This window comes from Zea mays, chromosome 2 (genome assembly GCF_902167145.1).
Source record: "Zea mays cultivar B73 chromosome 2, Zm-B73-REFERENCE-NAM-5.0, whole genome shotgun sequence".
In the NCBI taxonomy this organism is placed as follows: Eukaryota; Viridiplantae; Streptophyta; class Magnoliopsida; order Poales; family Poaceae; genus Zea; species Zea mays.
This window is the reverse complement of record NC_050097.1, coordinates 57,755,443-57,780,566: the sequence shown is the minus strand read 5'-3', so window position 1 is coordinate 57,780,566 and position 25,124 is coordinate 57,755,443. Positions and strand designations below refer to the sequence as shown.

The following is a 25,124-nucleotide window of genomic DNA, read 5'->3' as shown; positions in this document are numbered from 1 at the left end:
TTAAACCATATCCTGTACTAATACAAACCTAGTGCCACAGTTATGAGCCTGAGCCCAGATTCAGGTCAACCCCTCATGTCTCCGTAGTTGGGCAGAACTTGCATTCAAGTGCAATGTTAAACACGTCAGCATCGAATCATGGTGAATGGTGGCAAAATAATATGCGATCCGGTAAAGCGAATTTTAATCTTTGAACCCAAGGCGAATACAATTTGGCTCTGGATCCCAAAACCATTGATTACTGCTTCTATTTGCCCCCAAAAGTGGCATTAATGCTGGGATTAGTTCCAGCAAAGCCACAGGAAAAAAGAAATGCACAGATGACTCTCTCTTAACCATGTAGTAGTAGATATTAGCAGGCAGTACCATTGACCAGACCCAATGCAACACACAAACCAAAACAACTTTAAGTGAGTTGTGTGTCATCATCATTAACCAAGGTGGGATATGGAAGCAATCTTGGGGGATTACATTAGTGGGTTGCTACTATGACTTGAGGAACAAATTTTCGCCCTTTTCTTAATCGAAAGGCGATTAAGTCGCAAACCCAGGATGCAATATCTCCAGAATACTAACAAGTCAACCATCGAATTTAATACATACGCTGTCAGCATTTAAACACTGCAAGCTGGAAACGAGCAAAATCCCAGAGCTGCAATTCATAGGGTGGGAGATGGCATTAGAGGAGGCTGCTCCTATGTGCATCAAACAAAGCGACATTAATGAGTTTGCTTATCTCTTAGCCATTGTATCAAGATGCGCACCGGGCAATGCATGGGTGCACAGGCCTTGCCTTGCGCCATTCAAAGACCTAAATACCTAATTTCATAAGCTACCCAGCATACTCCATCCATATTGAAGAGCCTCATTTATTCAAATAAACAAGAAAATTGGCTCAACATTCAAGCCCATTTAGTGCTCTTTCAGCAATACTGTGCCCAATAAATTCCATTCATGGCCACATCAAGTTGTGAAATAAATTGGAAGCCAGTCAAATTTCAACTGTACAAGCTTTACAAATAATCAAAAGCAAACAAAATTAGTGGTTCCAACACTCAACTACACAACAAATAATCATTGTCATAATTATCTAATTGGCCCAACCAACTTTCCTGTGGCACATAAGATATTGTTCCTAAAATCTGTGGGATGTCAGTCATTTTAAAAAATTTGGAACATTTTTTAAATATAGATAGCAAGTTTAACCTCTCGCCCAAATGCAATAAGAAAGAAGCCTGAATCCAGAAAATGCTGTGGAGCAAATACTTTGCATTGCTAGCAGGCTAAAAATACTGATTAACAATAAAAAAATACGAATTAACTTGTTAAGCACCAGGTAAAAGTTTCCCAGTACCTGTTAATGTTGTGTAAAAAGCAACGAGCGAAGAAGCAAATGCTCAACTGTAGGCATGTGTCCCAGGTCCTGTTTTTCCTCGTTCAGATTTGTTGATCTTTTGCATATGACCCAACAGGCCACCACAAAACCTCTCACCTAGCACTTCTCTTCCACCCAACACATATTCAATCCTATTCCTTCGCCACTCCCCAACCATGAATATGATAGGCAATAAAATGCGTACAATTGTACTATTGCTACTACTATGAGATAGTAGTGAGTAATAATTAAATGGGAGCGTAGCTCTTATGTCACATTAAAGAAAACCAATTGACCTCCCATCCTCACCCCCTATAAATACCATCTATCCCTTCTCCAGCAACACCAGAGAAACACCTCTGAGCATTCTAAAGCTCATAGCCCTCTCCTTCCAGAGCATTTCACATCGCTCTCATCTCCACCTGCTTGCATCCAGCGCCTCGTCACTCTGCAAAACAGTAAGTCCCCTCACTATCTGTATCTAGGCATCTAATCCTCGTGACAGTATAGCATCCATCCTGAAGTGTGTATCTCAATCAGCTGATCCAACGTTTGATGGATGCAGACAGCACATACCTCCAAAGGATGAGCCGCAGCAACAGGAAGAGCTCTAGGGGCCTTGACCTGAAACTGAACCTCTCACTTCCTGCAACAGGGGACTCCTCCAGGAGGGCGATGGCTGATGAGGAGTCATCCCCGAGCTCCTGCCTATCGTCAGAGAACGAGCATGGCCTGCAGTGGTCCAACAGCCCTGAGGCCACATCCATGGTTCTTGCTGCCTGTCCTCGCTGCTTCATCTACGTCATGCTCCCACAAGATGACCCTCGGTGCCCCCAGTGCAAGAGCCCTGTTCTCCTTGACTTTCTGCAGGACAACAACAACAGTAAGAACAACAGTAATAATAGCAGCAGGAGGAGCAGGAGGGGATGAGCAATATGGTTCCATAGGCGGCACGACATCAAGAAAAAAAGTTATATGAAGTCCTAGGTCCAGTAGTTCTATTTGTCTAGTCATTTCTTCAGTGTAACTGTGATATATCCATTCTAAAATTGCGAAGCTAGCACCCATACGTTAGTATCACAATTTTGATATATCACAGATACACTGAGTGAGGGCGATATCTTTAATCCTTGTTTCCTTCCTTTGTGTCTCTAAATGTAATAGTTTTGTTTAGACATAGGACCAGACTTCCTATCTTTTCGTTTCAAGATAAGAAAAGTTCACCCTGATAGAGTGAAATTGAGACGTAACTTCATTCTATCATTCATAGGAGCTTCAAATCCAAGCTTCCAAGTCTCGGATTCAATCTCAACATTGGAAGAAGGGGATAACATTGGAAGACAATCTACCCCAGAAATGGGATGTTAGCATCACAGGTTAGCTGAACTGATCTATTGGCACTACTGCGCCCATAGTTGCAACGAAAAGATCTGTGCTTCATGACAACTACCCATAAAGACATCAAGTATTGAAATGGTGATGAAATTTCAATTGGAAAGAGACATGTTTAAAAAAGGTTGAAAAAAAGTTGGTGTGACGCCATGCAATAAATACTAATTAATTTCAGCATGTGTCACTCTGTTTCCATGGTGCATCCATCTGAATATGAACATTGTTACGCAACAGCCTTAATGCTGCTTTGGTCATCTTTATCAAGCCAATATATTTATGTTCACTTGATAAAGACGCCTCAGGTTAAGTTCAGATCATCAGTATCAGATACTACAAGTGGATTTGAATCACATCGAAAGGAGAAAGATCAAAAGAACATGTGCCTATATAGTATGTGCCCATTAATTCGTGTTGACTCAAAATAACAAGCTTGTCCCTTTCACTTCATTCATTGACGAAAACAACATTATTTCAGGTTGTAATGCAGTAGTTCAGTGACAAGACAACAAAAAAGGAATGACCTGTTAATAGGAAAAGAAGAAAGAAACATGAACAACATAAGAATGAAACAAGAAACAAAGAAGAATGTCGTGCCAAAGTGTATTACAGTATATTTATGACAGTAAAACACAAAAAGTAGCTAATTTAACAGTTACCATGCATGCAGCTGTTTTGTTTGAAGTAACGACCTATGTGTACTTGCCTTGTTAGAGACAACTAGCGACCACAAGGTCTCAACTATCAACTCTCAAATGATCAACCAAGTTACCGATTTATAACACACCTAAAGCACTAGAAAATAGGCAAGTGCGAACATCTGCATGGAACTGAACCAGAGTAACTGATAAGCCAAAGAACATAAGAATGTGCAAAAACGTATAAAGGAATATTGAGACATTACCTACTACTCCATCTGTTCCAAAATGTAATGTGTTTATTTTAGTCCTGAATCAAACTTCTCTAAATCGATCAAGTTTATAGAAAAATGCACCAACATCTACAACACCAAATTAGTTTCATTGAATCCCTCATAAACTAATTTCTTGATAATGCATATATTTGGTATTATAGTTATAGACATGAATATGTTTTTCAACAAACTTGATTAGAGGCTAAAAAGTTTGGCTTACGAGGTAGGAAAAAACTTAAACACCTTACATTTAGAAGTGAGGGAGTATTTATTAATGTGTTCTTCCATTCTCACAATTTATGTTTTTCGATATAAATAATAATTGCAAGATCATTAGTGAAACAAAGGCTAAACCAGGAGAAGAGAGAAATTAAGGAACAAGAGGAATAATGAATCTTTTGAACTACAAAGAATAATGAGCAAAAAGAAATGCAAGTAAGGTCAACACCGGTGAATATATCAATAAGTACATAATGGTTGTGCCACAAAATGAAGCTCCATGGAGGCATGGATATTTTCAAGCTGAGGCTAAATGTGTCTTCTATCACATAAGCACAAACAATACAAAAAAAAAAGTCGGCCGAAGAGGGAATGACCACCCTTCTGGTATTATATTAAGAAGAGACCGAAACAATGGTCCCAACCGAGAAAACCCCTGAACCCTGGCCCCCATCACTAATAGGCCAGCGTCAACCGTCCACTATGCAACGACCTAACCGGAGAGTGGTGCACAGGACATCGTAACCCAAGAGCGAATAGGGCACAACGACGGGATTTTTTTAACCAGACCCGAAAATTCGCCGCCGAGGGGAATCGAACCTGGGACTTGGAGGTGCTAATTGAAAGCCTTAACCACTAGGCTAGAGACCCTTTCACAAGTACAAACAATACATAATGCAGAATTTTTTAATTCCAGATATTAATGATAAAAAATAAGAAGTTAATCAAATAAGCAATTCATTTGAATTTATTATGTTGGAATGTGAACCCATAACCCTAAACAAGGTTGGGAGTAGTATTAATAGACTCAGTACATGGGCCAGGCCCATTACAGTGAGGGTGAGATGGTAATTACAAGGGGAAAACCCCAAACCCTAGACGGGTAGTCTAACACCCCCCGCAGTCGCAACTCTATCCTGTACAGATGTTGAGACTGGATCGAAAGTCTAAAAAGACACTCGACGGTAACCCCTTGGTGAAGATGTCGGCGAACTGCAGCGTGGTGGGGACACTGAGAACCCGAACGTCACCGGCAGCGACACGCTCGCGGACGAAGTGCAGGTCGATCTCTACGTGCTTCGTGCGCTGATGTTGCACGGGGTTGGTGGAGAGGTAGACCGCACTGACGTTGTCGCAGTAGACGAGAGTGGCGCGCTGGAGGGGACTGTGGAGCTCGTGGAGGAGCTGGCGCAGCCAGGAGGCCTCTGCCACACCGTTGGCCACGGCACGGTACTCGGCCTCAGCGCTGGAGCGAGAGACGACGGGCTGCCGTTTGGCGGCCCAGGAGACGAGATTGGCGCCCAGGAACACGGCGTAACCGGAGGTGGACCGGCACGTGTCGGGACAGCCAGCCCAGTCAGCGTCGGTGTAGACCACGAGCTCAGACGTCGAGGATGGGCGGAGTAGGAGGCCGTAGTCGAGGGAGCCACGGAGGTAGCGCAGAATCCGCTTGAGCGCAGTGAGATGGGGCTCCCGCGGAGTGTGCATATGCAGACACACCTGCTGGACGGCGTAGGCGATGTCGGGCCTGGAGAACGTGAGGTACTGGAGCGCGCCGGTGAGGCTCCGGTATGACGTCGCGTCGGCGACCGGAGGCCCGTCGTCCTCAGAGAGCTTCGCCTGAGTGTCGACAGGCGTGGAGCAGGGCTTGCAGTCAGACATGCCAGCCCGCTCCAGGATGTCGATGGCATACTAGCGCTGGTGGAGGAAGAGACCCCGAGGCCGACGTTCGGCGGTGATGCCGAGGAAGTGGTGTAGGGGCCCCAGGTCCTTCATCGCGAACTCCCGCTGAAGGGCGACGATCGTGCGGTGTAGAAGGTCGGCGGTGGATGCCGTGAGCACAATGTCGTCGACGTAGAGCAGGAGGTAGACGGTGTCGTCGCCGCGCCGGTAGATGAACAGGGACGTGTCCGACTTGGCCTCGACGAAGCCGATGGAGGCCAGGTAGGAGGCGAAGCGACTGTACCAAGCCCGTGGCGCCTGCTTGAGGCCGTACAGGGACCGATTCAGCCGGCAAACCAGATCCGGACGGTCAGCGTCGACGAAGCCGGTGGGCTGGCTGCAGTAGACAGTCTCCGTCAGAGTGCCATGGAGGAAGGCATTCTTGACATCGAGCTGATGGATCGCCCAGTCGCGGGAGAGGGCGAGGGAGAGGACGGCGCGAACAGTGGCGAACTTGACGACAGGGCTGAAGGTCTCGTCGTAGTCCACTCCGGGGCGCTAGGTGAAGCCCCGAAGGACCCAACGGGCCTTGTAGCGGTCGAGGGAGCCGTCCGAGGTCAGCTTGTGGCGAAATAGCCACTTGCCGGTGACCACGTTGGTGCCTGGTGGACGCGGCACCAGGTCCCAGGTGTGGTTGGCCAAGAGGGCCGCGTACTCCTCCTCCATAGCACGACGCCAATGTGGGTCGGCGAGGGCAGTGCGAACGGAGGAGGGCACCGGGGAAGCGTCGGGTGGAGTGGTAGACGTAGCAGCTGCCAGGATCAGCCGGTCGACGGGGTGGAGAACGCCAGCAGCGCGCCGAGTCACCATCGGGTGGACGTGCCTGGGGTCGCGGTGGATGGCGACCGGGTGGTAAACGGACGACTCGGAGCGAACCGCCGGAACGTCGAGAGCGGCGGGTGTGGCCGGCTCGCGGCGGTGATAGACGACGGTGGGGACGGTGAAACGGGGTGCGCTCGTCGACGGGCCCGAGTCGGGGGGCGCCGAGGTAGTGGCGTGGCCGCGGCGATGGTAGACGAGTGCGGGGTTGGCGAAGCGAGCCGGGGTCGACGGGGCCGCGCGTGGCGCAGGCGGGGTCGACGAGGCCGCGCGTGGCGCAGGCGGGGTCGACGGGGCCGCGCGTGGCGCAGGCGTGGTCGACGGGGCCGCGCGTGGCGCAGGCGGGGTCGACGGGGCCGCGCGTGGCGCGGAAGAGGTCGTCGTGGCCGCACGAGGAGCAGGTAACGGCGCAAGACGGGGAGTCGGAGGTGGGGGAGGAATCGGATCAGACTCGAGGAGGGAGTCAAGATCGGTGGGTGGGGTGGAGCCAGCAAGGGGAAACACATCTTCGTCGAAGATGACACGACGAGAGATGATGATGCGGTGGGAGGTGAGGTCCAGACACCGGTACCCCTTGTGGTCAGGAGAGTAGCCAAGGAATAGACAGCGGGTGGAGCGAGGAGAAAGCTTATGTGGAGCGGTAGCGGAAGTGTTACGGTAGCAGGCACAGCCGAACACGCGAAGGTGGTCATAGGAAGGGGCTGTGCCGTATAGGGCGAAGTGAGGGGTAGGGTGGCGCACCGCCTTCGAGGGAAGACGGTTGAGGAGGTGGGTGGCAGTGTGCAGGGCCTCTGCCCAGTAGCTGGCAGGGAGAGACGCCTGGAAGAGGAGGCAGCGGAGCATATTGGTGGTGGTGCGGATCATGCGTTCGGCTCGGCCGTTCTGTGCAGAGGTGTAGGGGCACGAGAGACGCAACTGGACGCCGTGAGTGAGGAAGAAAGAGCGAGAGGCGTTGTTATCGAACTCGCGGCCATTGTCACACTGCAGAGCACGGACCGGGCGACGAAACTGAGTGGAAACCCAGGTGAAGAAGTGTGTGAGGGTGGTGAATGTGTCCGACTTCAACCAAAGCGGGAAGGTCTAGAGAAAATGGGAAAAATCATCCAAAATCACCAAATAGTATTTATAACCAGAAAGACTGAGTACAGGGGAGGTCCAAAGATCACAGTGAACCAGGTCAAAAGCCTGCTCAGCCCGAGAAGAGGAAGTAGTAAATGGGAGACGAGTGTGTCGACCTAACTGACAAGCATGACAGAGGCCCTCAAAATGTCCCCTACTACATGAAAGATCTAGACTACTGGTAATCTTGGTCAAGACGTCGGGTCCAGGATGGTCGAGACGACGATGCCAAGTGGTGGAGGAGGTGGTGGAGACCAGGACGGGAGGTGGAGACACGCCGGCTGTGGAGGGCTGGAGCGTGTAGAGCGGTCTCGAGCTGTCACAGCGGGCGAGAGGGGTCCTGGTGGCCAGATCCTTCACAGAAAAACCAGAGGGGTCAAACTCAATGGAACAGGAGTTGTCAGTGGTGAAACGACGGACAGAAAGGAGATTGTGAGTGATGTGGGGAGCTACGAGAACATCGTTGAGGTAAAACGGTCCAGGGAGAACCGCGGCACCTACTGAGGTGATGGGCAGAGTGGAACCGTTTCCAACGACGATCGAGGATGGGTGAGAGGAAAGGGGGGAATGAGAGCGGGAGAGCATGCCTACAGTGGGAGTGGTATGGTAGGAGGCACCGGAGTCGATCACCCAGTCGGAGGAGGGAGGGGTCATCGCCATGGTGCTGAAAGCAGCAGCGAGGGAGGCGTTGTCCCAACCTCCAGCCGACGGGGACCAAGTCGTCGAGGTGGGGGTCCCCGGGGGCAGGAGCGAGGGCGGAGCCTGGGGCACGACGGCACACCGTACGGAGGTGGCGGGGGCATGCCGTAGTGAGGTGCAGTCAGGAGGGCCAGCGCTGAGGGACGGGGGGCACTCGGTGCCTGGCCTGGCCACATGGCGATGGTCCCGGTCCAGGGGTTGTAGAAGGACGGCCACGCGGGGCCGCCACCCCGGCCGGAGGGACCACCACGAGAGGATCCGCCACCACCACGGCCGCCCTTGCGGGAGCGACGACCTCCGTCTGTCGCGGAAGTCGGACGAGGGGCCACTGGGACGGCGGGTGGAGGGCGGGTAGGAGCCCCGGTCGACGGAGGACGGGTGGCCTGGCCCCCCGAGGGCGGCTGGCCGCTGGTAGGAGCGCTGTAGAGAGCCGAGGCAGGAGTGGGCGCCTCATTCGCCATGGTGAGCTCTTCGAGGAGAAGCTCGTTCCGCACGGCGTGGAAGGTGGGGAAAGGCACGCTCCTCTTGATGAGAGCCTTCAGGTGGCCGTAGCGGGGGCTGAGGCCACGCAGGAGGTTCAGCACCAGGGTACGATCAGCGACTGGCTCGACGAGATCGCGGAGAGAGTCAGCCAGGCCCTTCATCTGGCGGCAGTATTCTCCCACGGAGAGGTCCCCCTGAGAGAATAGGTGGAACTGGGCGTCGAGGTGGAGCGCCCGAGCATCCCGATTCCCGAGGAACTGGTCCTCGAGAGCGAGCCACGCCTGGCGCGCAGTGTCCGCCTGGTCGCGGATGATGTCCTGGAGCTCAACGGTGATGGTGTCGTGGAGCCACGAGAGGACAACGCTGTCCATGAGGCACCAGGAGCGAGGCGACGGAGCGTCGTGGTCGACAAGGACGTGATCGTCGAGGACGAAACGCCGCAGCGTGAGAAGGACCTGTCCTCGCCAACGGGGGTAGTGGGAAGACGCCGGATCCAACACCACGGACACGAGGGCCCGGATGTTGTGCAGTCCAGCGGCTTGAGCGTGGAGAGCAGCGATGAGGTCAGCGTCGAGGTCAGAGGCGAGGGGGTCCTCCGGGGGTTCCACAGGGGCGACCGGCGAGCGACCGAGGAGGCGCTGCGTGGTGGCCATCTAGGTGGTCAGAGCGGCACCCAGGGCACACTCTCGCTCCAGGGCGAGGGAGGCGGCACGCTCGCGCTCCCGCGAGGCCGTCACTGCAGCCTGGATCGTAGCGAGGGTGCCGACGAGCGGGGAGTCGGTGGCGGGGAGTACGGAGGGCGCGACGGTGTGGCTCCAGGTTGGGGAAGCGAAGGCGGGAAAACCCGGCGGGGAGCCGCGACACAGGGGCAGCGTGGAAGCGACGTGGAGTGGCCCGAGGCCGGCGATGTAGGGGGCCCCTCCATGGGTGAGCTCGCTGCTGATTGCAGCAGGGGCAATGGGGGGTGCGTGGCGGGGCTGGTGGTGCCCATGGCGGCCAGCATGGCCGCAGTGGTGGCGACGTTGTCCGCGTCCATCGGGGCGATGGCGCAGCAGGGGGGTGACGGTCGCGGTCGGCTTGGTGGCGGCGTACGGGCGGGGACGCGGCTGGGTGGCGCAGCACTGCTGCACGGTCGGCACGGACGTCGGTCCGGAGACGGGTTCCTAGCGGCGGGGTCGTGCAGTCGGCGCAGGGTGCGAACGTCGGGGCGGCGCAGGTGAACGGCGCGGCGGCGTTCCTGGCGGCTTGGCCGCGGCGCACGGCGTCAGCGCGGTCGGGTCGAGCGGCGACGACCCGCGGCGACGGGACTAGGCAGCGAGCAGGGCGCGTCGGGCGGGAGTGGCTCGGCCGCTTGCAGGCTTGCAAGCGCGAGCGAGAGAGGAAACAGAGGGAGCAGAGATGGCGGCGGCGGCCTGGGACTGGGAGAGGCACGCGCGCACGGCTGGGAGGCTGGGGAGGGAGGCCAGGCGGCTGGAGCCGGCGGCGGCTGGGAGGGGCCAACGGCTGTGGCGGCGGCTGGAAACAGAGAAAGAAAAAAAACCCTAAACCTAGCCCTGTGATACCATGTTGGAATGTGAACCCATAACCCTAAACAGGGTTGGGAGTAGTATTAATAGACTCAGTATATGGGCCAGGCCCATTACAGTGAGGGTGAGATGGTAATTACAAGGGGAAAACCCCAAACCCTAGACGGGTAGTCTAACATATTATACAAATAAAAAAGTAAATATAACATGTGATCTTGCATGTTTCTTCAAGCATCAAGAAGATTCCTCTCAAGTTACAGCCCAGTATTCCAAGAGGCTGTAACAAAGCCTATTGCCTAACAGCACTGAATGTGCAATAGATGAATAATTGATCTAAAACTGTGTAGAATTCAACATAACATATAAAACTCAACAGGAAAGGGAATTGGGAGTTAGACCACTTGAACATGTATTATAACTGAACTGAAACTAACACATGCAATTTCTTATCGTAAATTCTAATTAAATGCATTTTTTGCTTAATAAAGAAATTGGGTGTATTAATATGTAGTCTACCAAAATTGAAGTCCTGACAATATTCGACATTATCTTAGAACTATTTGGAAAGTACACGTTAGATGCACACCTTTAGATTATCATATCCACAAATTTGACCTACGGGGTGTAAGACAACCACAGGAAATTATATTAAGAAGAAGGCCTTCTCGAGCAGGTCGAGAAAAGCCCCGAACCCATGCTCCCCCCATACACAGTGGCACCGTAGGCCATATGAGAACGACTGTGACCGGGGCCGGATCTTAGATCCGTGCTTTAGTGTGGGATGGAATTTTTTAATCCCAACCTGAAATTCACCTAATAGCCACACCTTGCCATGAGAAAATGATATTACCACAAAAAAATACACTCAGAAGTCTGAACATGTTTACTGCACCCTTTCGAGCACTACTTATGTCTCCAGGTTCATCAATACAATGCACTAACACCACCTTACAGGAAAGATATTACCTAGGGGCAGTAATAGATCACGATCCAAATATTTCTTCACAATTTGTTTGAGCCATTAATTAGTTTTAATTCAAAATGAATAGAAATAGGGTCCAATCCGTTCCTTAAATTTTATAGTATAAAGTTTAGAGCCCATTACCACCCCTAATATTACCAATGCCCATAAATGGTCTGATCATTCACAAAGAGCAGGCCTCGAGTTGGATAAACAAGTCCACTTAAAAAATGGCTGAAGCCCTTAAGTCCAATTTCCCTTATTGCTTGCAATCAAAAGGAGAAAAGAAAATTAAATAAATCATTGGCTGCAACTATCCTGATTCCTGATACTTCCAATGGAACATATGGGGCCTAAGCACAACATCTGAAGACGAAAAACAAGAACATTCACCTAATGCAGACCCCATTCATCCACCAAGGGTCCTAATGCCGACAAGTTTGGCTGTGTTTGCAATCACAAGCAGTTGTCAGCTATGATCCTGCAGAGATCACATCAAATCATCACATGAAAAAATCTAAACGGGACTACAAGATACGGGAGGAGAAAAGCAATCCCGGCCTGACAGACTTGGCACAATCAAACAGCAATACTGGAGACGTGCACAAGAGACGTAAATTGCAAATAATGCACGAATTGTAGCTTAAAACTAGTGTTGTTGTATGAACTGGAAGTAATACGTTAGCTAAAATACCCACCCTAAAAGACTACAAATAGCTCAAACTAGGGCTGAATTTAAAAAATTAAATACAGGTGAAAATACCTCCAGAATACCCCCAGGAAGGCACAGAAACATCGACACTTCAACCGCCTCCGATGATGAGCAAAAGCGCAACCGTGGCAACTGGCTCTCCTAGTTGCGCACCTCGATTTCAGAATCCCCTCCGCCGAAGACAAGTACAAGCTTTGGCCTCCGCCCTCCGGACGGCGACGCGCCGACGAAGACGAGCACTGCACTGCCGCTTCGCGTCGCCTTCCAACGACGACGGTCACAACCGGCAACCGCTGGCTGGACATGGGCTCGTCGCATGGGACCAGGTAATCTGAGTCTAGCCCAACTTGGGGTACGGTTCGTCGCTCCGACACAGTTGGCCCGGCCCGTGGCTGGAGTACTAGAGGAGCATGATTTGGCTGGCGCCTTTCTTTGTGCGGCCCACCAAATCATCAGCAGGTATGGATCATCAAATTTGTGATAGAAGTGCAAAATTATTTCAAGTCCGGAGGTGGCAGATAAGATGAACAGTCAAACATGGAAAGCTACAAAATTGAAAAGGGGTCGCATTTTTTTAACGAGTTGTAGACGAGCCGTTGTATGTGTTTCTCTGGTGAAGAAATTACTTCGTCGTTCCACTCGTTAAATTTTCTAGCTACGTTGATATAATAAATACTCGTTCACAAATATATGATATCGTTGTCTTTTTTCAAAAACTTTAACCCTTCATCTTATTCAAAAAAATCGTGAATTATTATTTTATTTTTGTTGTAATTTGTTTTATTAGTCAAGGTTGTTTGGGTGTGACTTAAATTTTTATATTTTCGAATAAGTATTTTAAATAAGATGAGTGATTAAAGTTTTTGAATAAATTCAACGACGTCATATATTTGTGAATGGATGTCGTATTCGTTTTAGCTCTTGATTTTTATATCTATATTTAAATAAATGATGATGAATCTAGACACATATATAAAACACATCCATCAACTATTGTATGAATTCATTAACACCACAAAACGAATTTTAATTTAGGATATAGGAGTATATTATCTAGTCATATATTGTTGATAACCAAAATTATTCATCTTATGAAGTCATCAAAATATAAAATGGATTCCAGCATTGTATTCCTCTTGTTGAGATGGTCAAAATAAAAACATCAGATTTTAAGTTCCGGTGAAAGAGTTACAACCCTAGAAGGCTTTTTGTCCCGTGCAAGTCTGAAACCTCCAACTTTCACAAGTCCAAATATCCCAATTTTTAACTCTTCCAAACTCGTGGAAAACTTAAAGGCTGCAAATTTTAGGGGGATTTCTTACTAGGATATATAAGATCATGCTCTGCATTAGAGGATCACGATCCATTGAGCTAATCCAACATCCAATCAATCTATTTTATATCTATTACCCCTTGTGTCGGCGTTTCGACCCCGGGGGTCCCTGGACCGACGAGTAAATTGTTACTACGTGTTCCAGCCCAGATGGGTCGGCGCGAGACGGAACACAAGGGGGAAGACAGTAAGGGGAAACCGCGGTCTCGTGTTGTCCTGCGCCCAAGGCGGATGCGCTTGCAGTAGGGGGTTACAAGCGTTCGCGAGGGAGAGAGAGAGAACGAGAGCCTTGTGTGTCGGCCCGTCCTCCCGCGCGGCCACCTTCCCGTACGAGGGCCCTGGACCTTCCTTTTATAGATGTAAGGAGAAGGCCCAGGTGTACAATGGGGGTGTAGCAATGTGCTAACATGTCTAGCAGGGGGAAGCCAGAGTCCTATGTACGTGCCAACGTGACTGTCGAAGAGGTGTTGCTGCCATGTTCATGTGATGTCGTGGCCGTTGGATGAGCGCTTGAGCCCTGTGGAAGTACAGCTGTCGGGGCTGTCGGATCCTTGCTGATGTCTCCTTGCTTCCGTAAGGGGCTGAGAACCGCCGTCGTCATGGAGCACGCGGGGTGCCATCATTGCCTGTTTTACCGGGGCGAGCCAGATGGGACGCCGGTCTTGTTCCCTGTAGCCTGAGCTAGCTAGGGGTAGGGTAATGATGGGCCCCCCTATGACGTGGTCGGTCCGAGCCTGAGGTCGGGCGAGGCGGTGACTCCTCCGAGGTCGAGGCTGAGTCCGAGACCTAGGGTCGGGCGAGGCGGAGACCGTCTTCCGGAGTCGAGGTTGAATCCGAGCCCTGGGGTCTGGCGAGGCGGAGACCGTCTTTCGAGGTCGAGGTGGAGTCCGAGCCCTGGGGTCGGGCGAGGCGAAGACCTCTTCCGAGGTCGAGGTTGAGTCTGAGCCCTGGGGTCGGGCGAGGCGAAGACCGTCTTCCGAGGCCGAGACGGTGGCCGAGCCCTGGGGTCGGGCGAGGCGGAGCTTCCTATGGCGCCCGAGGCTGGACTTAGCTGCTGTCGGCCTCACTCTGGCGAGTGGCACAGCAGTCGGAGCAGGGCAGGCGGCGCTGTTTTCCTGTCAGGTCAGTCAGTGGAGCGGCGAAGTGACTGCGGTCACTTCGGCCCTGTCGACTGAGGAGTGCGCGTCAGGATTAGGTGTCAGACGATCCTTGCATTGAATGCTTCTGCGATACGGTCGGTTGGCGTGGCGATCTAGCCAAGGTTGCTTCTCCGTGAAGCCTGTCCGAACTGGGCCTCGGGCGAGTCGAAGGTGCGCTCGTTGCTTGAGGAGACCCTCGGGCGAGGCGTGAATCTGCCTTGGTCTACTGTTCCTGCCCGAGGCTGGGCTCGAGCGAGGCGAGATCGTGTCCCTTGAGTGGACGGAGCCTTGACCGGAATCGCGCCCATCAGGCCTTTGCAGCTTTGTGCTGATGGGGGTTACCAGCTGAAATTAGGAGTCTTGAGGGTACCCCTAATTATGGTCCCCGACAGTAGCCCCCGAGCCTCGAAGGGAGTGTTGGTGCTCGCTTGGAGGCTTTTGTCGCACTTTTTTGCAAGGGGACCGGCCTTTCTCGGTTGCATTTCGTTCTGGTGGGTGCGCGCAAGCGCACCCGCCAGGTGTAGCCCCCAAGGCCTCGGATGAGTGGTTTGACTCCTTCGAGGTCTTAGCGCTTTTCGTGATGCCTCGGCCGGTCTGGTTGTTCCCTCATGCGAACTGGTCGTTGCCCGGGTGCATTGTCAGGTTCCGAATTCTCGGGCTGGTATGTTGACGCTGTCAACGGTTTGGCCGGAGCCGGGTTTACGAGAGCAGCCCTCGAGCCTCCGCACAGAGCGAGAGGACGGTCAAGGACTGACTCGGCTTTTTTCATACGCCCCTTCATCGCCTTTTCGCAAGGAGGAGGGTGGAAAGCGCCAGTGAGTTGCTAACGGGTGATCCGAGTGGACGCTCGTGCCCCGTTCGATAAGGGTCGGCTAGTGGCCCAGAGGCACGCTCCAAAAGTATCTGCAGGTGATTTGCCAGACCCGGTCCCGTTTGATAGGGTCCGAGGGCTCGATGCCTCCCTCTGATGGGATTCCGTTACAGAATCGCTCCTGTTGGTCTCAGAAATGTCCTAGGGTACCTCGGGAGCATAGCCCGAGCCTCGGCCATGTATCGGACGTACCCAGAGTCATCCCTCGCTCTACGTGCTCTGAGGCGGCTGTCGAACCCTTCGGGGGCCAGCCTACGAACCCCTGATCAGTAGTGGGCACGGAGCCCGAGTGGCCTGAGGCGGCTGTCGAACCCTTCCGAGGGGCCAGCCTTCGAACCCCTGACCAGTAGTGGGCGTGGAGCCCGAGTGCTCTGAGGCGGCTGTCGAACCCTTCTGAGGGGCCAGCCTTCGAACCTCTGATCAGTAGGAGGGCTCGGGGCCCGCTTCCTTCGCGGAGAAGGATCCCTTCCGGAGTATCCCCTTTCCCGGTCCCTGTAGCAAGAGAGAGAAAGGGGAAGAGGAAAAGGATACGAAATTGAACGACGTGGCACACCTTTTTTGACGCGGTTATCATGGCAGAGGTGAAGCGTCGCCCGCTTCGCCTGCCAAAGGTGTCGCCTGCCCTGTCGCAGAGTTAATGCGACGGGACGAGTGGTTGGCGGGGCAGCCGTTGTGCATGCGCGAGCCGTTCGAGGAACGAAACACGGGCGCGTCGTCTTCACGCCGAGGGAGAGGGCTCTCTCGCTGTCCGAGGAGGGGACGTGAGCCGGCAGACGATTTGACTGCTGCTTCCACCCGCCTGCCGCCGCCATTACTGCCGGCCCACTTTTGGCCATATCGATCGTCGCGCCTTCTCCCGCGGCGGACTGACCCGTGACCGATGTGCTCGGTTGGCACTGTTGGGCCATGCGCAGGGTTGCCTCGAGTCGCGGCACCGGTTCCGCAGTCGAGAAGGCGCGGTACTAGCGCAAGTGGCGGTGCAGTTTCTCGCACGTAGTAACCGGCGCGCCGGTTACATGACGTGTGGGCCTGGGCCTCCATGCTGGACGCGTCGAAGTCGAAAGGGTGCGCCCCATTGGTGCGGTTGCATGCCGCCTGCATGGCGGTCTGCCCTTTCACCCGCTGGTCTGGGCGAAAGTGGAGGAGTGCTTGTAACCGCTGGGCAGTTATGCGATCCGCACGTGGCGGTTTGGCTCCTTCTGTCCTGGGCCAGCTTGCATGACGCGTGGGACCCAGCCCCCGTGTCGTAGGGGGAGGACCTTGGAGCGTGTTGGTGAAGACTCAGTCCGTGACGGCTGAGGACGCAAGTGGGGAGAGTCGCCTTTAAAAAGGGGGCGACCCCCTTGGATGGCAACCAGGCCTTCGCACTCCCCTCATGCATTGCGCCCTTCCACCTTCCGAGCCCTCGGATGGGGAGCGCCCGCGTTGCTTTCGTCTTGCTGCTGTTGGAGGAGCGCAACTTCGCGGAAGTTGGTACCTTTCAGCCATCGCTCGGCTTCAAGGATTTTCATCAGGCAGCTCGGCTGCATCCCCTCGCTGATGGTCACCCAAGACGGTGACCACCAGCTTGATGGTGGGGAGAAGCAAGCCAGGCTGCGACCTCTGCCCTGCCCTCAGCTTGAAGGATCTTCATCATCCTTGCTGGGGCGGAGGGCGAGCTGAGCCGGAGCTCTACCTCCCGCGCGGGTTCGTGGGCCACCTTCTCCTTCAGCATTCAGGGGAGAGGGTGCTCACCTGCCTAGCGGAAGGGGCGGACTTCGACAACACGGGGCCGATCGGCCGCAAGCGTCGTCAGCTCTAGTGTGCCCGGTTCGCTGGCTCAGTTGGCTCTAGCGCAGCTTCCGGTGCCACCTCCCATCGCTGGGCGGAGCGCGGCTATCTACCCGTCGTACGGGCGGTTGTTGCGCCGTGCGCACCGGGGGGCCGCCCAAGACGTCGTGCGCTGCTAGGGCGGCGTTCGTGTTCTTGGGCTGTCCTGCCCTTGCTCCGGTACGACGCCTCTGCGCGGAGGTCGGTGCTCGCCCGTCCGGGAGGACCCGAGTGGGGATCTGCCGGTGGGCAGACGGCTGCCATCGTCGGTGCTGAGGTGGTGGTGGCTGAAGAAGTCCTCGTCACCGACGAGATCGCCGCTGCCATCCGCGCTCCGGGCTTCGGCTCTTTGGCTTTGATAGCTTGTTCTCGCCCCTCGAGTGGGGACGTGGGTGAGGGCCTTATCGTAGCAACGTCTGCCCTGAGGTCATCGCTGCTGCTGTTTGGTCGCCCAGAGCGGAGGTCGTTGCCGCTGCTGCCGGAGTGGGCGACGGCGCGCCACCTGGGATTCTGTCGTCCCGCAGGCCCTCCAACGTGGGGGGTTGTTCGTACCTGTTGGGGTGGAACCGGAGTTCCGTCTGTAATGGCACCTTGAGTGTCGGTGTCTGTTCATTGTGGCTGTCGGGGCCTGAACATGTGTGTATTTGGGCGTAAAGTCGTGTTTCTTCCTCCTTTCGAGCACCAGACTCGCCTGTCGGCTAGCTGGACCGCTTAACCAAGTGTGAGTTGCCTCGTGCGGAAGGTGACAACTGAGGTATCCGTATCCCGGAGGCGTAGGAGTCCCTCGGCTCGGTCGGCCTTTCCGCCCAAGGCTTCTCTTGCCCAGTTAAAGAAACCCTCAGCCGCTCTGCGATGAGCCGGAGCCGGAGGCAGCGGTGTCAGCATGGACAGAGGCAGAGTTGGCTCGAAAAGAAGCTTCGTCGGCCGGAGCCTGGCCGAGCCGTCCACTGGCGGGACCAACGCCGGAGTCGGGTTGTCGAGGCCATGAGCCGGGCTAATGTCCTCGGGGGACAGCTGGCTGAGGCTACGGAGCGGCCGGTCGAGCCGTCTGCTCGGGCCGGGTTCCTGGAGGAGACCCCGGCGACGATGGCCTAGGAGCGGTGCTGACATCTTCCTTCAAGATGGAGATCCTCCGACCGTGTTGCCGTCCGAGGCCGGGTCGGATTCCGCCGAAGGTGGAGTTGACGTCGAGGGTGCTGCTGCTCCCCCTACTGATGTCTGATCCTGCATGATCAGTTTGTCTATAGTGTGTATATGTTTTTTGCGGCCGCCGAGGCCCAAACATACCGTCGTCGTGTTGTAAAGCTGTGTTTCTTTTCCTCTTGTTTCGAGTATCAGGACTTGTTTGTCGGTAGCAGAATCGTTTATTCGAGCGAGAGTTACTTATCACGGAAGGTGATGAGTGAGGTATCCGTATCCCGGGGGCGTAGGAGTTCCTCGGCTTAGTTGGCCTTGCCGCTTACGTGTACTCTTACTCGTCCGTAGGATTCTATTATCGATATAGCCGAGAAGGCATGAAAAATCGTTTCGGCAGAAAAGTTTTCGAGCGTTAAGACTTGTTCAGTCAGTGGAATCGCTTATCCGAGCGTGAGTTACTTATCGCAGAAGGTGATGAGTGAGGTATCCGTATCCCGGAGGCGTAGGAGTCCCTCGGCTCGGTCGGCCTTGCTGCTTACGTGTACTCCATCGTTTTCAGGATCCCACTATCGAAGTAGTCGAAAAGCACGAAAGATGTTCTGGCAGAAAGACTTTTTCTGAGGAAAATTTTGACGCAGAGGGGGTTCCCCCCTTCTAGCCCCCGAGGGAGGATCGGGCTTTGCCGAGGCAAGGCTGACCCTTCCTTGATGGTTAGACTTTATTTGCGTATGTAAACGAGGTGTATGAACGACTTGAAAACATCTTAAGGGTAGAAGCGACGTAGCTGTCGGATGTTCCAAGCGTTGCTGTAGACCTCGCCTTGACTGTTGGCTAGCTTGTATGTTCCGGGCTTCAAAATCTTGGCGATGATGAACGACCCTTCCCAGGGAGGCGTGAGCTTGTGGCGCCCTCGGGCGTCTTGTCGTAGCCGAAGCACCAAGTCGCCCACCTAGAGGTCTCGGGACCGAACCCCTCGGGCGTGGTAGCGTCGCAGAGACTGTTGATACCGTGCCGAGTGTAGTAAGGCCATGTCCCGAGCCTCTTCCAGCTGGTCCAGTGAGTCTTCTCGGCTGGACTGGTTGCCTTGGTCGTCGTACGCCCTCGTCCTCAGGGATCCGTATTCTAAGTCTGTGGGCAAGATAGCCTCGGCCCCACAGACTAGAAAGAACGGCGTGAAGCCCGTAGCTCGGCTTGGCGTCGTCCTCAGACTCCAGACCACCAAGGGGAGTTCCTTCATCCATCGCCTGTCGAACTTGTTGAGGTCGTTGTAGATCCTTGGCTTGAGTCCTTGCAGAATCATGCCATTGGCACGCTCTACCTGCCCATTCGTCATGGGGTGAGCTACGGCGACCCAGTCCACCCGGATGTGGTGGTCCTCGCAGAAGTCCAGGAACTTTCTGCCAGTGAACTGGGTGCCATTGTCAGTGATGATGGAGTTCGGGACCCCAAAGCGATGGATGATGTTGGTGAAGAACGCCATCGCCTGTTCGGACCTGATGTTGTTTAGGGGTCAGACCTCAATCCACTTGGAGAATTTGTCGATGGCGACCAGCAGGTGCGTGTAGCCCCCGGGTGCCTTCTGCAAGGGACCGACGAGGTCCAGACCCCACACAGCAAACGACCAGGTGATGGGTATTGTTTATAGGGCCTGAGCGGGTAGGTGCGTCTGCCTTGCATAGAATTGACACCCTTGGCAGGTGCGTACAATCCTAGTGGCGTCGGCCACCGCGGTTGGCCACCGAGGTGCTGCGTGGTGGCCGCAAGCCCCCGAGTGTATTTCTCGCAATAGCTCCTGACCTTCGGCGATGGATATGCATCGCTGGAGGATGCCTGAGGGGCTGTGGTGGTAGAGCTCCTTTCCGTCAACCAGCAAGACGAACGACTTGGCGCGCCGCGCCAGTCGCCGAGCTTCGGCTCTGTCGAGGGGTAGCTCTCCTCGGTGGAGATATTGCAGGTACGGGGTCTGCCAGTTTCGATTAGGCGGGACCCCATTCCGCTCTTCCTCGACGCGCAGTGCCTCACCCTCGGGGGCCGAGGGTGCCTCGGGCTGTGCCGAGGCCGCCTCGGGCAGGGCCGAGACCTTCTCGGGCTCGGGCGTGTTGTCGGTCTTGACTGAGGGTTGATGTAGGTCTCGGGAGAAGACGTCCGGGGAACCGTTGTCCGCCCCGAGGCTATCTTAGCCAGCTCGTCCGCAGTCTCGTTGTATCGTCGAGCGATGTGGTTGAGCTCGAGCCCGTAGAACTTGTCCTCTAGGCGCCGAACCTCATCGCAGTAGGCTTCCATCTTCGGGTCGCGACAATGGGAGTTCTTTATGACTTGGTCTATGACAAGCTGCAAGTCGCCACGAGCGTCGAGGCACCGGACCCCTAGCTCGATGGCGATGTGCAACCCGTTAACCAGAGCCTCGTACTCGGCCACATTGTTGGACGCCGGGAAATGGAGGCGCAACACGTAGCGGAGGTGCTTCCCGAGGGGTGAGATGAAGAGCAGGCCCGCACCCGCTCCTGTCTTCATCAGCGACCCGTCGAAAAACATGGTCCAGAGTTCCGGTTGGATCGGAGCTGCTGGAAGCTGGGTGTCGACCCATTCAGCCACGAAGTCCGCCAAGACTTAGGACTTGATGGCCTTCCGAGGGGCGAACGAGATTGTCTCGCCCATGATCTCCACCGCCCACTTTGCAATCCTACCCGAGGCCTCTTGGCACTGGATGATCTCCCCCAGGGGGAAGGATGACACCACAGTCACCGGATGAGACTCGAAGTAGTGTCGCAACTTTCGCCGCGTCAAAATTACCGCGTACAATAGCTTCTGAATTTGCGGGTAGCGGATTTTGGTCTCGGATAGTACCTCACTGATGAAGTAGACTGGCCTCTAGACGGGCAATGCGTGCCCCTCTTCTCGTCTCTCGACCACGATCGCGGCGCTGACCACCTGAGTGGTAGCGGCGACGTAGATCAAGAGGGCTTCTCCGGCAGCGGGGAGCACCAAGATGGGCGCGCTTGTAAGGAGCGCTTTTAGGTTCCCGAGGGCTTCCTCGGCCTCAGGGGTCCAAGTGAAGCGCTCGGTATTCCTTAAGAGGCGGTACAGAGGTAGGCCTCTTTCGCCGAGGCGCGAGATGAAACGGCTCAAAGCCGCAAGGCATCCCATGACCCTCTGTACTCCTTTCAAGTCCTTGATGGGCCCCATGTTGGTGATGGCCGCGATTTTCTCCGGGTTGGCCTCGATGCCCCGCTCGAAGACGATGAACCCTAGGAGCATGCCTCAGGGGACTCCGAAGACACACTTCTCGGGATTGAGTTTTACGCCTTTCGCCTTGAGACACTTGAATGTCGTTTCAAGGTCGGAGAGGAGGTCGGAGGCTTTCCTCGTCTTGACTACGATGTCATCGACGTAAGCCTCGATCGTTCGACCAATGTGCTCTCCGAACACGTGGTTCATGCACCTTTGGTATGTCACACCCACATTCCTCAAACCGAATGGCATAGTAATGTAGAAGTACATGCCAAAAGGTATGATGAAAGAAGTCGCGAGCTGGTCGGACTCTTTCATCCTGATTTGGTGATACCCTGAGTAGGCATCGAGGAAAGATAGAGTTTCGCACCCAGTAGTGGAATCCACGATTTGATCGATGTGAGGCAGAGGGTAGGGAACCTTCGGACATGCTTTGTTTAGACCAGTGTAGTCTACACACATCCGCCATTTCCCGCCTTTCTTTCTCACAAGCACAGGGTTGGCTAGCCATTCGGGATGGAATACCTCTTTGATGAATCCTGCAGCCATCAGCTTGTGGATCTCCTCGCCTATGGCTCTGCGCTTTTCTTCGTCGAATCGGCGCAGAGGCTGCTTCACGGGTTAGGCTCCAGCTCGGATATCCAGCGAGTGCTCGGCGACATCCCTCGGTATGCCAGGCATGTCCGAGGGACTCCACGCAAAAACCTCGGCGTTCGCGCGGAGAAAGTCGACGAGCACTGCTTCCTATTTGGGGTCGAGCTCGGGGCCGATCCGGACTTGCTTGGAGGCGTCGTTGCTGGGGTCGAGAGGGACGGACTTAACCGCCTCAGCTGGCTCGAAGTTGCCGGCGTGGCGCTTCGCATCTGGCACCTCCTTGGAGAGGCTTTCCAGGTCGGCGATGAGGGCCTCGGATTCGGTGAGGGCCTCGGCGTACTCCACGCACTCCGCGTTGCATTCGTACGCGTGTCGGTACGTGGAGCCGACGGTGATGACCCCGTTGGGGCCCAGCATCTTGAGCTTGAGGTAGGTGTAGTTGGGGACCGTCATGAACTTGGCGTAGCATGGTCTCCCCAGCACTGCGTGGTAGGTTCCTCGGAACCCGACCACCTCGAACGTGAGGGTTTCCTTTCGGAAGTTGTAGGGAGTCCCGAAGCAGACGGGCAGATCGAGTTGCCCAAGGGGTTGGACGCGTTTCCCGGGGATGATCCCGTGAAAGGGCGCCGCGCCGGCCCGGATCAAGGACAGATCGATCTGCAAGAGCCCGAGGGTCTCGGCGTAGATGATGTTGAGGCTGTTGCCTCTGTCCATGAGGACCTTGGTAAGCCTGACGTTGCCGATGACAGGATCGACAACGAGCGGGTACTTTCCCGGGTTCGGCACGCGGTCGGGGTGGTCGCCTCGATCGAAGGTGATGGGCTTATCGGACCAGCCTAGGTAGACTGGCGCTGCCACCTTCACCGAGCAGACCTCCCGGCGCTCTTGCTTGCGGTGCCGAGCCGAGGCGTTCGCCACTTGCCCACCGTAGATCATGAAGCAGTCGTGGACCTCGGAGAACTCCTCTGCCTTGTAATCCTCCTTCTTGTCATTGTTGTGGGATCTGCCACCTTCCGCCGGGGGCCCGGCCTTGTGGAAGTAGCGCCGAAGCATGACGCACTCCTCAAGGGTGTGCTTGACGGGACCCTGATGATAGGGGCATGACTCCTTGAGCATCTTGTCGAACAGGTTGGCGCCTCCGAAAGGCTTCCGAGGGTTCCTGTGCTTGGCGGCAGCGACAAAGTCTGCGTCGGCGGCGTCGCGTTTCGCTTGCGACTTCTTCTTGCCCTTCTTCCTCGCGCCACGCTGAGCGGACGCCTCGGGGACGTCTTTCGGCTGGCGCCCCTGAGGCTGCTTGTCCTTCCGGAAGAGGGCCTCGATCGCCTCCTGACCAGAGGCGAACTTGGTGGCGATGTCCATCATCTCGCTCGCCCTGGTGGGAGTCTTGCGACCCAGCTTGCTCACCAGGTCGCGGCAAGTGGTGCCAGCGAGGAACGCGCCGATGACATCCGAGTCAGTGATGTTGGGCAGCTCGGTGCGCTGCTTCGAAAATCGCCGGATGTAGTCCCTCAGGGACTCTCTCGGCTGCTGGCGGCAACTTCGGAGATCCCAGGAGTTCCCAGGGCGCACGTATGTGCCCTGGAAGTTGCCGACGAAGGCTTTGACCAGGTCGTCCCAGTTGGAGATCTGCGCAGGAGGCAGATGCTCCAGCCAGGCTCGGGCAGCGTCGGAGAGGAACAGGGAAGGTTGCGGATGATGAGGTTGTCATCGTCCGTTCCACCCAGCTGGCAGGCCAGCCGGTAGTCTGCGAGCCACAGTTTCGGCTTTGTCTCCCCCGAGTACTTGGTGATGGTAGTCGGGGTTCGGAACCGGGTCGGGAACGGCACCCGTCGTATGGCCCGGCTGAAAGCTTGTGGACCGGGTGGTTCGGGCGAGGGGCTCCGATCCTCCCCACTGTCGTAGCGTCCCCCATGCCTGGGGTGGTAGCCTCGGCGCACCTTCTCGTCGAGGTGGGCTCGACGGTCGCGGCGGTGGTGCTCGTTGCCGAGGCGACCCGGGGCCGCAGGCGCTGTGTTCCGCGTGCGCCCGGTGTGGACCGAGGCTTCCCGCATGAATCGGGAAGTCGCGGCGCGATGCTCCGGGGGTACCCCTGCCTTCGGGAGGCAGAGCTTTCGGCCTGTCGGACCGCGACATCTTCCAGGAGATTCTTGAGCTCTCCCTGGATACGCCGCCCCTCGGTGGTGGATGGTTCTGGCATCGCTCGGAGTAGTATTGCTGCTGCTGCCAGGTTCTGGCCGACCCCACTGGAAGCCGGGGGCAACCTTGCCCTGGCATCGTCGGTGATGCAGTGCTGGACGTCCTGGGCCAAATGACGCGCTTCTCCGGCCGGTGCTCGGCCTGCCCACTCCTGCCCGATATTTTGCCGGAGCTGCACAAGTTGTCCTGTTTCCTCGTCGAGCCTGGCCTGCATCTCGCGGATTTGCTCGAGCTGTGTGTCCTGACCCCCCGCAGGGACTGGGACCACAACTAGCTCCCGAAGGATGTCAACGCGAGGCGCAGGCCTAGGGGGATCACCGTCCTCCGGCATACCAAGGTGGTTGCCTTCGTCGAGACCCCCTAGATCGACGTGGAAACATTCGTGACTTGGGCCACAGTCCTCGTCCCTGAGGCTGTGGCTACTATCGGAGCAATCGGAGAGGCAGTAGTCACACGCGGTCATGAAGTCCCGCATGGCACTGGGGTTACCGAGCCTGGAGAAATCCCAACCTTCCTCGGAACCCGGGGGCCCGTAGGTCGAGACGGCCGTCAGTCGGTCCCAGGTTGACCATATATGGTACCCCGGAAGGTTTGGATATGCATTTAAGAAAGCGTCCACTGAAGCAGGATCGCTCGGTGGGTCGAAGCTGAATCTAAAAGGCACAGGATGGGAAACGAACGGTACCTCTTGATCGACGGATGGTGACGAAGTCGCGTCAGGGACGGACTGCACCGTTATCTTAGGTACGAGGCTAATGCCCAGCAAGCCCTTCGCGAGCGTGCTGGCGTCGTCCATCTGCTTGGGGTTGGCGCGTTGCAGGGAAACGACACTCGTCTTCGTCTCAGACGCGAGGTCAACGCCCGACGTGACCCCCGC

General features: G+C 55.2%; 1 protein-coding gene and 1 long non-coding RNA gene across 3 annotated transcripts; one reads left to right on the top strand and one right to left on the bottom strand.

Annotated features, from left to right (window-relative positions):
* Positions 1 to 1,558: 1,558 nt before the first annotated feature.
* LOC109943996 (uncharacterized) lies at positions 1,559 to 12,353 on the bottom strand. Its single transcript, XR_004856212.1, has 3 exons — positions 11,989 to 12,353; positions 11,619 to 11,706; positions 1,559 to 2,239 (listed from the first exon to the last, which is right to left on the bottom strand). It is a non-coding gene; the product is annotated as an uncharacterized lncRNA (long non-coding RNA).
* On the top strand, positions 1,724 to 2,941 carry LOC103646490 (uncharacterized). Of its 2 annotated transcripts, none has more exons than NM_001327930.1 (2): positions 1,724 to 1,833; positions 1,941 to 2,482. In NM_001327930.1, exon 2 carries the CDS (start codon positions 1,961 to 1,963, stop codon positions 2,303 to 2,305), a length of 345 nt encoding a protein of 114 aa, NP_001314859.1. In that variant the 5' UTR covers positions 1,724 to 1,833; positions 1,941 to 1,960; the 3' UTR covers positions 2,306 to 2,482. The 2 variants fall into 2 exon arrangements, with proteins under 2 accessions (NP_001314859.1, XP_008669437.1); XM_008671215.2 differs by having other exon boundaries at positions 1,741 to 1,833; positions 1,916 to 2,941.
* Positions 12,354 to 25,124: the final 12,771 nt, after the last annotated feature.

What these genes read in the sequence shown, in the direction of transcription:
- LOC103646490 (XM_008671215.2), top strand. Translation starts at nt 1,931, where the DNA reads ATGGATGCAGACAGCACATACCTCCAAAGGATGAGCCGCAGCAACAGG.